This window comes from Mercenaria mercenaria, chromosome 14 (genome assembly GCF_021730395.1).
Source record: "Mercenaria mercenaria strain notata chromosome 14, MADL_Memer_1, whole genome shotgun sequence".
NCBI lineage: Eukaryota > Metazoa > Mollusca > Bivalvia > Venerida > Veneridae > Mercenaria > Mercenaria mercenaria.
This window is the reverse complement of record NC_069374.1, coordinates 21,065,485-21,081,077: the sequence shown is the minus strand read 5'-3', so window position 1 is coordinate 21,081,077 and position 15,593 is coordinate 21,065,485. Positions and strand designations below refer to the sequence as shown.

The following is a 15,593-nucleotide window of genomic DNA, read 5'->3' as shown; positions in this document are numbered from 1 at the left end:
ATAGTGAAGCTTCTTCCACGTGTTTTGTCAGCTATCCACATTATTTGATATATTGGACGTAGTTATGTGTACTTATTGGCACCGAAATGGAACGTTATAGCAATTGTCTTGGGAGCAGTGAGCAACTGAATAATTAATTTTTGTCAGGATATATACCAGACAATTAAGTAATGACTTGATCATTTGTATCCGGTCAAACATACTGTATTTTGCTTTTTCATCCTTAACTAGTTCAGTTCTACTAGAAACAAAAACAAAGCTAAAGGCGGTCGCGTAGTATACTTTTGCATGTAAAATATGCATCTGGTTTTCCTACTATTTACTGGTTTATATACAGCCTTATCATGATTAATCAAACGCACGCACGCACGCACCTATTTTGGAATAATTATTTCCCTCAATTTATGAGCTTAGTGGCGTGAATGTCTTGTCTAGTCCATGAGTTCGAATGGAAATAATGAGACCTCATCATGGTCGATGCAAAGGCCGAACATGAAAGAAATAAAGTGGATTAGACTGTCTGTGATCCGTAAGGAGATAGGTTACACCAAATATTTAATACAGATTGTAAGATACATCTAGCAAAAATACCAATTATTTGTGTCAATATGACAAGAGGTAAATGAGCCGCATCAAGCAAAATGGGACCTTATAGTATTTTAATGACATTTCTACATTTTTGCATACTTGATAAGTACATGAAATTCTTTACATAAAATAGAAATTTCAGAATTGTAACTTAAACCACGTAGTGGAGAACGGGATTTAAATGTAGCAAATTTCATTGATAGATTGCTATATCTTAAGGAATGTAGAATTTTATAACGCTTTGTTCGTTATTTGTTCTGTGACATAAACATGGAGAAGCAAGCATTTTGAAGGATTTTTGTTCAATTAAATGCTTTTGAAATTATTACAGAAGATAAAAAAACGTAGGAAAAAGTACTCGTCTGAAATGAGGCATCATAGCATTTGCTCAAATTCAAGAAGGCGCGCCGCCATGTTTTAACGTCTAGGTGATGTCATATTACTTTGACGTCATTTACACAAAACAGCATCATTTACGTTAAGGACCTTTTTGGCTTGACGCGGCTCAAATATATTAGAAGATATTTGAAAATATAAAATGACTTACGAAGATCCGTTAGGAGGTAAAAATGCATTGCATACGGGACATAGTCAAGCATTGTTAGAATATCCGAGATTGCTATTCCAGTGAGGATACAGTTGATAGAATTTATCATCTTCTTCTGGCATAAGATTGCGATATTAACAATATTTGTGGAAATCCCAAATGTACAAATTATAAGACTGATGTATGGATGCATATACCAATACGCCAAGGCATAAGCTTCCAGATTTTGATACATTGTAGATCGTAATCCGTCACTACCACTTGAGCTGTTATTCATCTTTGTCTGAAATGAAAAAGACCAGAGCCTTATAAATAATAAATACGGTTATCATAAGAATACATGTACCTTGATCAGCAATGGTCTATAAGGCTCGAGAGGATTTTGCCAGACCTAGATCCATAGGCCATTTTTTATTTTTTTTCAGATCAGATCGGAGTTTAATACTGGTTCCCATACTTGCTAGTGAAATAAAGGTTGTATTTTAAACAGAAGGGTATATAATAAATGAATTTATATAGTAGGTATAATTATGGATAACATTGTACAACTCCAACTCATTAGTTTAAATTGTGAAAGTCTTTTACCAAATCTTAAGGAATATTAATTGAAAGAAGATGATATTTTATTAATGCTATTATTTCCGACGTAATAAACAATATGTGTGTATTGTTTTAATATATAGTTTAAGCCAATAGTTTTTTTTTAAAATAAGAACTTTTCATAATCACCCTGTAAAAAACAAGAATAAATATCCAACAGGGAAAGCCACGTTCCAAAAACGTAGCCTTTCCAAACACTAACCCAGCATGCGGAGGCGCACACAACCAACCACTCGCACATAAGGCTAACACACTAGGACAAAACAATCAAATAAAGGAACACAGTGGGGTCTTGAAACGGTGAAACACAAAGATGCTCTTGAACGTTAAGTGCTTGTACTCAATGTATTTGCATAAGACAGAGCAACAAAGGGAAACACCCTTAAAGGCCCGACGAAACAGGCAAGAAGACAGAAATCAAAATAGTTCAGTCCTGGTTTCCCATCAAAGAGTCCTCCACCTGTTATTATGTCTGATGTATGTAAGCTAGAGTCATAACTTCTTTAAAATTAATACTAAATAAAGTTATCATACTGACATTCTCTTAGGGGATAGAAAACAATCATAACAAGATCAAAAAAGACAAAGCATTTATCACTACCATCTCCAGAAACGTCTTACCAAATGCTCTGTTTAATCTTCATTTATGGAACCCTTCATCTAATAATTTGTGTAGCAACATGGATAAGGAATAAAATGTATTGGTTTAGAAAAGACATAGAGTGAATAACGAGAATCCAGAATAAAGAGTCCTTAATGTGATCATTTATCTTATTATTAAAAGAAAGGCTGAATATATAAGTCTGGAGGCAATCACGCTCTTGGGATTATAATGTTGACAATATAAATAATATGTGCTTTTGTATCGCTTGTTTTGTCCTTAACAGAATAGCATTCATCTTAACCTATCTGATGAAAGACATTTAGATTGGACGCATCGTGAAAACTGGGCTGGTGTTGGCTCACAAAAAAAAGAAAACTATTGACTTATTTAAGTCAAGACATAATCTGTTAACTATTGATATTGTATCATTTATTCTTTTCGAGTTTTGCATTCTAGATGTTATGCTCTTTAAAAAATCAATATAAACACTCCTGCAAACCGTTCCAAAAACGCAGCCTCTCCAAAACGTAACTCACAGAACACAGACGTGCACACACTGGCATACAAAGCAAACACACAAGGACAAAACAACATTGTAGGGCACCACCTTGGAACGATCAGTGGCAAAAACACCACTGGGGAGCTTAAACCGGTTAATGGTGCGCACCCAACCTCACTCTTACCCCAACCATGTACCAAAGTCACGAGACAATGTAAAGAAAACTACTCCCCGCCAAATTTTTAAAATTATTGGAATATTCTAGTACTAAAATGACAATACATCTATTTGCTTTACAATATTTGTATTAATGAACGCAATGTAATAAATGTACAAGTTAATTTTATTGTAACAAAAAGAAAAGAATGAACTGCGTGAGTCGTCGCATGTAATTTGTAAAACTGACATTAGCTTTAAACAATGTTAATTTAACCCCGTAAAAGCAAAGGTAGGATAAATTGCCTATCGAATTTAATCAGAAATGGTTCTTGCATCGGAATACGTAAAACAAACACCAAACACAAAGTCCTGTTTTGAGAATCAAAGCATCATTATTTACTTCCGTAATTCAAGTAATGTGCAATCTTCACTAAAAGCCCAAAAAGTATGTTCAAGGAATATTATGAGTGTCAAGGGTGTCTTACATGAATGCCCTTAACTTGAATGTAATCAAAGTTTCCGGAAATAAATTGCTTAACATAAGACCATATGACTACATCACCTTCTTGTAGTTGAATACAATGATATTTAATACAATTATGAACATACATTTTGCAACATTTTAAAGTATGTTACCGCCTAGTAAGCTTTGCCCTTGTACAGAAAAAAAAAACTTAAAACTAGAAATATGAAGTTTGTACCAATAAATAATTGGAACTTTGTATCTGTTTTCTTCCTATGGTAAAATGTGTTTTGTCGAAAAATTGTTATCAAAATCCGGCTAGTGTTTTAGGCTGAGGCAGGTCCCATATTCCCCTTTGAGCATACATTTATTAAACGAACGGGCACCTGTATAGAACCAGTTGACTAACGCTAGCCAGCTGGATTCTTCAAATGAAATATATCGCTACTCTTAACGAGGTTTCGGACCATTGCAAGGGCAGCGTAATAATACTTTTTCATCTTTGTACATAAGATTCTATGTAAGTATCAATTTTTGATACTTAAAGCTCAATATCAGATCAATGATTTTATAAGTCCTTAATCCATTTATGTTACAGGCAGTCTTTGCTCATAAGCATTTGTCTTCTTAATTAATGGACAGTCTTTTAAACTTACAAGGAATATAAAGAAGTTAATTATACTGACGCTACGCGCTTTAAACCTCTAAATTGAATGCGGTATAAATTAAAGCCATGAACTAACATATTTGTTTGGAAAGGACATATGAAGAACAAAAGGAATATTTTGATCTCGCCGAAAACAGATGTCATTAATTTCCTCAATGTGATTATTTATTTAATTTTAGTCTGGATACATTACACTTCACTGTCTAATGTTCACATTATATGCAATATGTGCTTCTTATTCATTTGTATTGTCTTCACATTGGGCAGGTTTAAAGGTTATTCTCAGAGTAAAACATTGAGATGAAACATTGAGACATTGATAAAGTGAAGTTGCAAAAATACCAAAGGCTGACTTGACTTGCGTTTGAAATGACCAAAGAGTGTCATATGTGTCGTCTTTAATTTTTGATTAACGAGATATAAACCATTAACTGGGGGAGCAGAATCTAGCCCGAAATGTTTTAAATGTTATTAATGTTCGCCATTTATGGACTAACTAACACACGTGTTGACTCACATTTTAAACACTGAACATTTGCGGTGATTCTAAAAGCCCAGTCGGAATTACCTAAGATACTACCTTTTATTAATTTCCGTTAACAGTGGCCGTGATAGTTCAAGAAAGAAAAAATGAAACAGGTAGAAAGGTATCAACATAGTGTATATTTAATAAACGGACTACTGAACTAAATGTTCCCTTTTCAGACGTATGGCAAATTAAACAACTGGTCAGACATATGATCTAAATGTAAATGACATATATATTAAGTAAAATAAAATAAACTGACCTGTTTGTCATACATCATTTATTTTTAAAGAAAAGCTAAAGGTTAATCGTATTCCAGATGATAAACTTTCGCACAAGTGGGTACAGTTCTATCGCAGACCTTTTGCAATCATTATAACGGACAATTCACTTATATATGTTGGAAATAAACAATATATAATTTATATAGGCTAAATAAACAATGATCCCAGCTAATCATTTAGGGGAAAAAGGAGACAGTTCTGATAAAAACCTTGAGGACTAAATATTTTAACAAAGTTTGATCTCCTGCAAATCAAACATCATTTTCATCATTGAAAAAGAATAGAGCCCTAGGGACCTCGTGACATTTTCTGTAGTGAAATTTGGCAACAAACAAGCGATTTTCTAATACAAAATGTTAACATCCTTAGACATTTTCAAGGTTGTAATTATTGATTAAGAAAAGAAAGATCTCGGCTGTGTATGTGTTTGTTTCAAAGAATACAACAAATATTTCAAAATTTGAAATACTCACATAAATAAATTGAAAAATGCTAGCAGCATGGTTGTGCTAGTTATTGTCTTTTGCACGTAATACAAATATATTACTTTACCATGGCTGCTTTTGAATGTACACACTAAATATCTGATAGGAAATAATAAAGTGTACAAGTCGACAATTTATATCGCGTGGACAGTTAAGCAAACAGGCTGTTTTCTTGTAGATAGTGGCTTAAGGGAAAATGCTAAATGAAAAAGGACATAACGATTGGATGAACCCTAACACTTTTGTTTTTACCTTAAGTGGAAAAAAATGCATCCATACTGACAAAACACTCTTGTGTATCTATCATCCCAAACAAAGACTTTTTCAAAGAACAACGTGACATCTTTAAAACAAATTTGTTTTACAAAGATATATATGTTTTCATGTAGCATTCGATATGTCTGCTACAAAGTTGTGGGGTCTAAAATATTTTTCGTCTATGTAACTTGACCTCATTAAGTAATAGTTAGATTAAATTGGACGCACCCTATTGTAATTGTTGTTACATTTATCCGGGCAATGATCTAATTATAGCAAGTAATCGCATCTGTTGCCTAAGCTATAATCATATAAAGGGACAGATAATTTGGGAACGTTCGGAAGGTAATGCAATAGAATTAGCTATCTCTCGTGTGAAATTAGTAAAATGTATCAGGAAAAAGCAGTTTGCACATAACGTGATTTGTGTTAAGTGTTGATATTTGAAGAACGTTGGTTTAACTTTTTCAAATTACAGCAGTTAAAATGAGAAACGTTATACAATACAGACAGAGTAGATCTGACTTTGACTATTTTTCGGTTAAAACTAGAGCTATCACAAAAGGTGATGAATGTACCCCCGCATGCACTGACACAGTACATTGCAATCTGACGCACACAAGATCATGTGGACTGTATATATATAGACTGTATGTATACAGTATAGTAACAAAAAACAAAGTCCGATAACTATGCAGAATATTTATCTCAAAGAACGTAACATGCACAATGCACAACTAGGGTGGTACTGACCACTTGTTTGAAGTTTCATTAAATTGTGTGCAAGGGTTCGGAAGATTAGGCTCGCACAAGATTGCATATGTAGACTGTATGTACATAGTATGTTAACGAAAAACAAAGTCCCATTACTCTGCATTTTTTTTTTTGAAAGAATCTAACATGCCCCATGCACAACTACTGTTGTTACTGATCACTTGTGTGAAGTTTCATTAAATTGTGTCAAGGGAATGAGGAGAGATGGTGCGCACAAGATTGTGTCTCTGTATATAGTATAGTAACAAAAAACAAAGTCCCGTAACACTGCAAAACATTTTTCTGAAAGAACCTAACATGCCCCATGCACAACTACTGTTGTTACTGATCACTTGTGTGAAGTTTCATTAAACTGTGTCAAGGGGATGAGGATAGATGGTGCGCACAAGATTGTGTCTATGTATATAGTATAGTAACAAAAAAACAAAGTCCCGTAACTCTGCAAAACATTTTTCTGAAAGAAATGCCCCATGCACAACTACTGTTGTTACTGATCACTTGTGTGAAGTTTCATTAAATTGTGTCAAGGGGATGAGGAGAGCTGGTGCGCACAAGATTGTGTCTACGGACTGACAGACAGACAGACAGACGGACGGACGGACGGACAGACAGACAACCTGAAACCAGTATACCTCCCCCCCCTTACAACTTTGTTGTTCGTGGGGTACAAAAAAAAACAGTGAAATATAAAGATTCAAGTTTATCTTATTTTTGTAAGGGAAGTTTTATGAAACTTATTTTTAAAAGTTGATATTCGTAAATTCAGTAATACAAATTATATGGTCAAACTGAAGAAGCACGATTTTCACGTAATACTGATGACGAGTCACGTGTCAAGTGTTGTACTATACACTTTTCAAATAAAAAAAATAAAAAGTTGATAAAGATGAAGCAACACCCTTGCATACAATTGTGACACTTTTCACATGCTTAAACTTGCCGCCAATTTAAATTTGCAGTAAAACGTTTTTGGCAAAAATGCCGATTACTTCTGGGTTCAATGTAAGATCATTACTACCGTAAATCGACCAAGGTTTTCAGTATCCTATCGCTTTTTTAGATATTGTTTTTCATTCATGCGCTTTCCAGAGGGCACTTTCCTATCCGAAACGGTCATTTCCCACTTAAAAGCCACTATCACATTCAAATTTAAAGGGAACGTTGTGTTGGACTAGAGTTTTAAAACGCCCCGTCTATACTTTTAAAAATGATCCAAGAAGATTTTCATATGCAAAAAAAGGGCCTAAGTTTGTGTCGCATTTATCTCAAAACGTAGTTGTCCCAGGATTATGAAACATCACAGGAATATTATTCAGCATTTAAGTTATGGCCCTTGCCTTTATCAAAAATATGCATAAGAGGGCATGATTGTATATATCTTATGACAGTATTTGACTTGGAGTCATAAAACGTAAGGGGATAGTTACAGGACGTGAAGTTGTGCACCTAGTGTTCTGTTTGGGATTTCACCCTACCAGATCAGAATTATGGTCCTTAACGCACTGTCATAAACTTCGTGTAATTTATGAAGAAATTTACTGTTTGTTATGTACTTTGTGAAGCTCAAGATGAAATAGATGCACTTATTTTTAAACTTTAAGGAAAATGTCTATAAACATTATATCGTTTCGGCAGTGTGTATGAGTGTGTTAAAAAATAGATTACAGTCGTCTGGTTTCCTCAGAAAGCAATAACGCTTTTAAGAGATACACAGGTGATAAAAGACTCGACGAAAATATAGTAATGTGAAAAGGATGAACTGTATTTCGTCTGTAAAAATGGAATTTTCTAAACAGTTCATACTTTTCTGATTTTATTTGAAACTCAGTCTCACAAACAGCATCGGGCATTATAATTTTAAATCAAGAAAAAACCCTAACCGCGATAACATATGGTTATGTTAAAAATCATTTGAATGTCTAATATGAATATATGACAATTTAACTGAAACCACCCATCAGATTCTTCTTATCAAACACTTTTACAATTTCATGGTGAGCAGGATCAATTTGTTTCCGAATGATTTGTTTCTCTTGTTAATTTAAAATATGTCATCATTTTGATTAATCGATAGAGCATCGTGTTCATTATACACGAAGGAACATTTCGTCGTTGAATATATAACTATTTAATACGTAAACGTGGAGAATTTTAAACCTTAGTCGTATTAATACATCAACGTTCATTTCAAAAGAAAAAAAAACCTTACGTGATACGAAGCTTCAGATCTACCGACATAGTGACGGACATAGAGTAAATGCTTCTTAGTGTAATTTCAAAGAAAACTGCATGCAGACTGACAGTACTTTATAAGTTTTAAGCACTAGCTTTATTTCTAGAGGCATAAGCGATTTGTTAGAACGATAGTTATAATATAAGATACATGTGTATAAGGTAAATAGATAAATTTACAAATTTATAGTACATGCAGGAGTCATTTCAACTCTTTTTGTTAAATACAAAACATTTTTTTTTCTTTTAACATTTGTTTTTAATTTTATTAAGTTATATAATAATTTTTTTCTTTCGTGAGAATCAAAGGGACGCATCGTCCCTGTTTAGTTTATACACGTCCGAGGTAATTATTACATTTTGATGGACGAAATAACTAGAATAGACAAAAACTGTATCATCAACTGTACGTAAATGATGAAACTTAGAAATGATTACTCTCTGGTATCTTTTGTCCCTATTTTGTGTAATATCTTACTGTTGTTCTTGAATTAATTATATCTGTCTAAGAACGATATCTGTCTAAGAACGTACAAGGGGCCTCCGTGGCCGAGTGGTTAAGGTCGCTGACTTCAAATCACTTGCCCCTCATCGATGTGAGTTCGAGCTTCACTCGTGGCGTTGAATTCTTCATGTGAGGAAACGATCAAGCTGGCTTACGGAAGGTCGGTGGTTCTACCCAGGTGCCCGCTCGTGATGAAATTATTCACGGAGGGGCACCTGGGGTCTTCCTCCACCATCAAAGCTGGAAAGTCGCAATGTGACCTATAATTGTGTCGGTGTGACGCTAAACCCAACAAAAGAACGCACAAAATAGACATATTCTTTTAAGAAGTTGCTACATATTTTCAGAAGTAGTTTCAGCCGTAATAACAAGACTTAGTGTGAATATCGTATTTGTATAGTATGATATACGAACTGATCAATTAATTAATCCCTACTCAAACGGCATGGGATCTCTGATTTTGTTGCCATGCACTTGTTTCACCTGGCGCGTATCTGGTTATTGAAGAATGATATTTTGGAAACTTCTAAAGATTATTTCAAATGTGAGCTGGCACCTAGATAAGTCTGTAAATAATGTCATTTTATGCAAAGTAAAAAGACAGTAAAGTATGAAGCATTATGTCTCGGACACAGTCTATCCTTGTTACTATGACTACATTTTATGCAATGAATTATGTTAGATAAATACATACAGAGGAACGTATTGAATGTCAATACCATTGTATAATATAATTATTATGGGAAAATATTTCAGCTGAATAGATTATGCATTAAAATTGGCAGTTATTCCGTCACATATGTAAATTATCCCTTACCGAATATTCGTTTAACGATTTACTACATTCTTATAGCGTAGCGCTGATAGAAGTAAAAGGATTGTTTTTTTCGAATTTCTCATAATTATTTCACAATGTATCATCTATTTGTTCAGTAGAGTAGCATTCTTTTGATGTTGCTAACTGCACTTTTTACCTCTATCTATTCCTTCGGTTGGCATAATGTTTGAGATGGATAATGTACATTAAAAAATACATGAGAAATTATCTGTCAACATGATTTACTGGTACACGCCTACATTTCTTGAAAACGAAAACATTAGCCCATCTGACTGAAGTAAAAAAAACCTTCATAAATATCAATGAATGAACGTGACATCATAACCGTACACTTCGGAACGAAACGATTACGTTCATTGGCTTTGCTTAAATATTTCGAAACGTCCATCTTTAATACACGTATATGATAATTACATTTCTGTTGAAAAAGAAATAACAAAACATGGATAAAAACTGAATCATCAACAGCCCATAAATAATAAAACTAATAGTTTGCCCCTGTTTGATATAATATTAAGCTGTTGATCTTGACTTACTAATATATGTCAAAGGAGGCAAATATAAAAAAATCAAAGATGTCTTTGGATAGAAAATATCTACTACCTGCTGCATTTTAGCAAGCCTCTAGATATTCTCTGAACATATATCAGACGTTATAAGAGTATCGTATTTGTACTGCATGATAAACGCATTGATCAAACAACTGGAAGAATAGTTTATGGTTTTAAGCAAGCTCATGGCAAGTCGTTTTAAAGAAAAGTGGAAATAAATCTTTACAGAGCAGATCCTGTAAAACGACTGGGATTAATATTTTTTAGTTCTGTCAGTCACTGATATTCCAAAACATTAAATACTTCGAGGTTACAATATATTTTGAAATCTAAAAGAATGTACTTTATTAATGATTATTTAAAATAATTGCCAGAAGTTAGATTGAATACCTTGAAATAACGTCACACATATACATACATGTATACGGACATGCTTTAGAATAAACGTTTTACATTTTGTATATTCAAAGTTTCTGAAGTATGCTTTACTTAGTCAAAAATTTTATATTATAGGCTGAAAAACATAGTTGCTTGCATTGTTGTTCTGTGACATTCTCTATATAGTGATATATTTCGCATACCTGATATTCCAGTTAATTCACAATAATTTCAGTTAGTTCGTCAACGATTGGCCCACACTGGAGCAAACTGGTATATGTTTTCTCAAAAAGTGAATGCATTTTTTTCCTACTAAAAGATTTAATGAGCCGTGCCATGGGAAAACCAACATAATGGCTTTGCGACCAGCATGGATCCAGACCAGCCTGCGCATCCGCGCAGTCTGGTCAGGATCCATGCTGTTCTCTAACGGTTTCTCTAACTGCTATATGCTTTGAAAGCGAACAGCATGGATCCTGACCAGACTGCGTGGATGCGCAGGCTGGTCTTGATCCATGCTGGTCGCAAACCCACTATGTTGGTTTTCTCATGGCACGGCTCTAATATTGGTTGTAACGGTTCATGTTTTACAGTGTTTGAATAAAAAAGCCAAAGGAATATTCTAGAACCCTGCAGGAAAAAGAATAATGTCTTAATGACGGTTTTGTGTTTTTCATCTGTTTTATTCATTAGAATATTAATAGTGTTGTTTAGAACTGAATTGTGAAAAATATATAGAATGTCAGGCGCATTTTGCGATGGGTTCCTCGGTAATCGCAGGTGAATTGATAATGCAGAGGGGTGTTTTGTACAATGACGCAAATTACGCTATATATGGTGGACGGAAATGACGTAACGACGTGCCGTAATATCTGGTTGAGTGTGACATTATTTTGTTTTGAAATTGCTGTACATAACAACATGCTTTTAGAATACAATGATATTAAACATAAAACGTAGAGAACCAAACTTTCTATTTACGAGATTTAGACCGTCAATGAGTTACTATGTAGAAAGAGAATACAATGAGCTAAAGTGTTTCGGAAAGAAAAACGAATCAATCAGGATAACTTTCAGAACTATTTGTTAAAACGCGGAAAAGTGAACACTTAAACAATGCTTTATCCGCTACTTTATAGCACCTTACATCCGTTGTTTTACAAATCCTTTTTGCGAAACATCCTAATTAACAAATTCCAGCTGATGAAATTTGGAAATGCCAAAGGAACGATCACAAAACTCGACGAAATTGGAAATCTGGTATTAAGTGCCTTTAATTCTATCATTTATCTAAATACTGGAGGAAACACTTAATAAAAGTGTCGCGAAAAGTACATTCTACTGATTAATGTTTACAATATCAACAATGACATCGCTTCAATCACATTAAGCTCTCCCCTGAAAATGTCCTTCAAAACGTTTCATTAGATATATCTTAATAATCTCTTTTCGCTGGTTTATACGACAGGTGTTCAAAAAATACCAAGAAAAGCTTTCGTTTCTTCAAGTATTATGAAAAATAAATGAAACTGTTGTATAATGAAGATTAGAGAATACTTTGTTGATATGTCAAAATTATACTTTCTTTGGAAAAAATGATAAGTAAATGCCAAATGGAAAAGTAATGTGACTCATCCAGTCCAATTCTGTCTCTTTCCGTTTTTTATTTCGTATTCGCTAAATCATTACTTTCTACCACCTACCTACTTTTCAATGTACGATTTCTTTAATCGGGTGAATATTAACGTTAAATGAAAGCGTCACGCCAATAATGTCAAATTATACATGTGGTATAATAAAAATGTTTGGCATACAAATTGTGTTGGTCATCACTCGAAATCAGTGTTGAACGAACGAAGACATGAGATAACATTAGTGTTTTGAATCTAACAACAAATAAAAGGACAAATGCTATGCTGCATAATGTTTAAGTAACCTAGATCTGAAGAAAACAACGTTTTATAAGAGGTACAGGATATTGCTAACAAATCGCCGTACAATTACCAGAGGACGATAACGTCAATGCTTGACTCCTTGATCACAACTCAGTGTTCCATTTAATCAGTACGACAGGAATATCATATGAACAGTATTAATTTGTTCGTAGGAAGATGTACAACATGCATTTAATGGCAACTGTATCATAGCTCGGTGTTTTTTCTTAACAAATTTGGTGCAGGTAAATCGTATACACTGACTTCAGGGTGCGGTAACTAAAAGTGTGCAGGTATTTAATACCCGCACGCTAGTTACCGCACTGTTGGATAGGAAGGTATGCCAGCGTGTCTGGAACAGTAGACAGCGAAGTGTATTTTATTGATTTTCTGCTCTCGCATTAGTTTATTTCACCTGGGTTTTACACATATGTAATGCAAGGATTTCAAGTACTAACTGAACTGCTGTATATGGCAATGGGGAACGACTTCAACTACCATATATGGAAGGCTATGATACAAAACAGAAAGAACATTAAAACTCTCGGGTAAACGATTTATACTCGGGGGCTACGCCACCTCGTACAAATCGTTTACCCTTGAGTTTCAATGCTCTTTCTATTACTAAACATTGAAACACTGATAACCATGAGTTGTATTGATTAATTGTGTGCGATATAACAACCTATTTATAACGAAGGGCCGTAGTGACGTTTTCTTAGAGACGACAGATAAATCATGTGCATGTGTGAAGGTATTGGACCACTAATAGTAATGTTTAAAAAATGGCATTTGCTTGGTATATTCTTAAAGTTGATCGTGTTTTTCACTGTGTTGTAATTTTTACAACTGTAACTGTCAGGATACAAGTTATATGACCCAGGGAAGTGCCTACGCCTTTAGTATCTTGAACAATGAAATGGGTCCAATCGCTAAGGTGACTATGTCTTAGATTAGCTGACAAACGATATAGAAACTTTTACCGTGTCGTATTTTTTATAAATTTTGTAAAATTTATGGTATTTCCTCAAGCTCAAGTAGAGACAAATTTCAAAGTGATGGCCTCTATCCAAAAGGTTTGCAGAAAATTCATTTTACCATTAATTTTGATAAAAGTAACATCAAACTATTGGTAAACAATTTTAAAACACAAAATAAAACGGTCAATATCATTTTCTCTAGGGTGCCGCAAGTAAACGGATTTAATGAGACAGAATTCTAACTCCAACATTGGAAAATTAAGGTCGAATCCTGCGAGTCTGTTTTGAATTTTGCTCACTTTGTTCAAAAATAACCTTGGGGCAGAAGTAAGACCTACCTACATTTCTTCCACAATATGTAATCTAAAGAGTGAAGGCAAAATAGAGAACTTTTAATGCATGCAACTCAGTAGTTTTAAATATGTCTAACTCTAACACCTTCTGTTTCAGAGGTAAATTCCCTTTGAACAGCAAGAAATCGCTTATCAAATGAAATGTTTCCACTTTTGTACAAAAATCAATAATAAGTCTTGAAAGAAGTAAAAACTTACTAGAAAAAAGGAAAATAAGGGAAGAAAATGTTGGTCCCAGTGGGGGTTGAACCTACGCCCCACTGAAAATTGCAGTCAAAGAAGGGTTTTGGTAGGAAATACTCTTCAAAAGGGAGGTACTCAATTACGGGTCATATTTCAGAAATATAGGACGTAAATAAAGATATTCTAATAATAGAACGCTTTTCTTGGTATTTTGTTAACTTCCACAGCAAACTTTCACAATGCATTATTCAAAATATCAATGGAAATATCTATATTGCTACAGTATAATTTTGTTAACGGTCCGTAATGAAATATCAGACACCAATTTACGGTTAATTTTATGCAGTAAACAATTATCATGACAGCTTAATGTATTACTGCTTTTTACAGCTAAGCAGCGGTATACATTTACGCTTTGTGCGAGGTGTAACACTAACTATATAAATATCAATATTCAAACATTGTATTACAGGCAAACATTTGCAATTGGAACCTGGCTTGCTCTTGTTAAGTTGTAACAACATTTAGAATTATTTGCATATTAACTGTCAATTATAAAAAAAGAAAAACGTACATGGAACACTTCCATCACCGATATGTTGGTTGAGGTGATCGTGACAGGTTTTATATTATTCATTACTACCGTGAAAATTTTATTTTTTCCACTTTGGGTAGCACCGAAGAAATACAGCACCCAAAACTTAAAACACGCAATTTTGAGTAAAGTACGCAAGCATTTGCGATCACAAAATAAGCTACTTGTTTAGTAATGCATGGAATTCGTCTGTGATCGGACGTTTAGAAGACAAACATTGAAACATGATGCCATCAACACGTGTCAACTACTACAATAAAGTAGTGAACCATGAAAGGTAAATATCAAAGCTCGCTGTAACTGAGTTGCTTCAATAACTGTATTCTCATTATGTTTGACCTGTTGCTCTGACGTCTGCAAAGGCATTGGAGGCAATGTCATTGCTATGTTATATTGACAAGAGTATTTTGATATCTGCGTATCATACCTTTTGTAAGTTGTAACCATTACGCGTATGAGGGGATACAACCATCTGTCGGGGATAATTATGCCCCGTACTATATCAAAGTTTGGAAAAGACCTAACTCTGGCCGTGACCCGTTTCTTTATCTGCAGCCGATGAATGAGTCAGGAGCATCCAGCATTATCTA

The 15,593-nt window shown here is 34.1% G+C and overlaps 1 protein-coding gene across 1 annotated transcript in view; it reads right to left on the bottom strand.

Moving 5' to 3' along the window:
• LOC123528167 (G-protein coupled receptor dmsr-1-like) overlaps positions 1-15,593 on the bottom strand; it is a 31,301-nt gene that overhangs the window by 3,537 nt on the left and 12,171 nt on the right. Inside the window, exon 2 of the mRNA XM_045307906.2 lies at positions 1,136-1,418. Coding sequence (XP_045163841.1) covers positions 1,136-1,412 — 277 coding nt within the window. The 5' untranslated portion in view covers positions 1,413-1,418. The remainder of the gene's footprint in view (positions 1-1,135; positions 1,419-15,593) is intronic.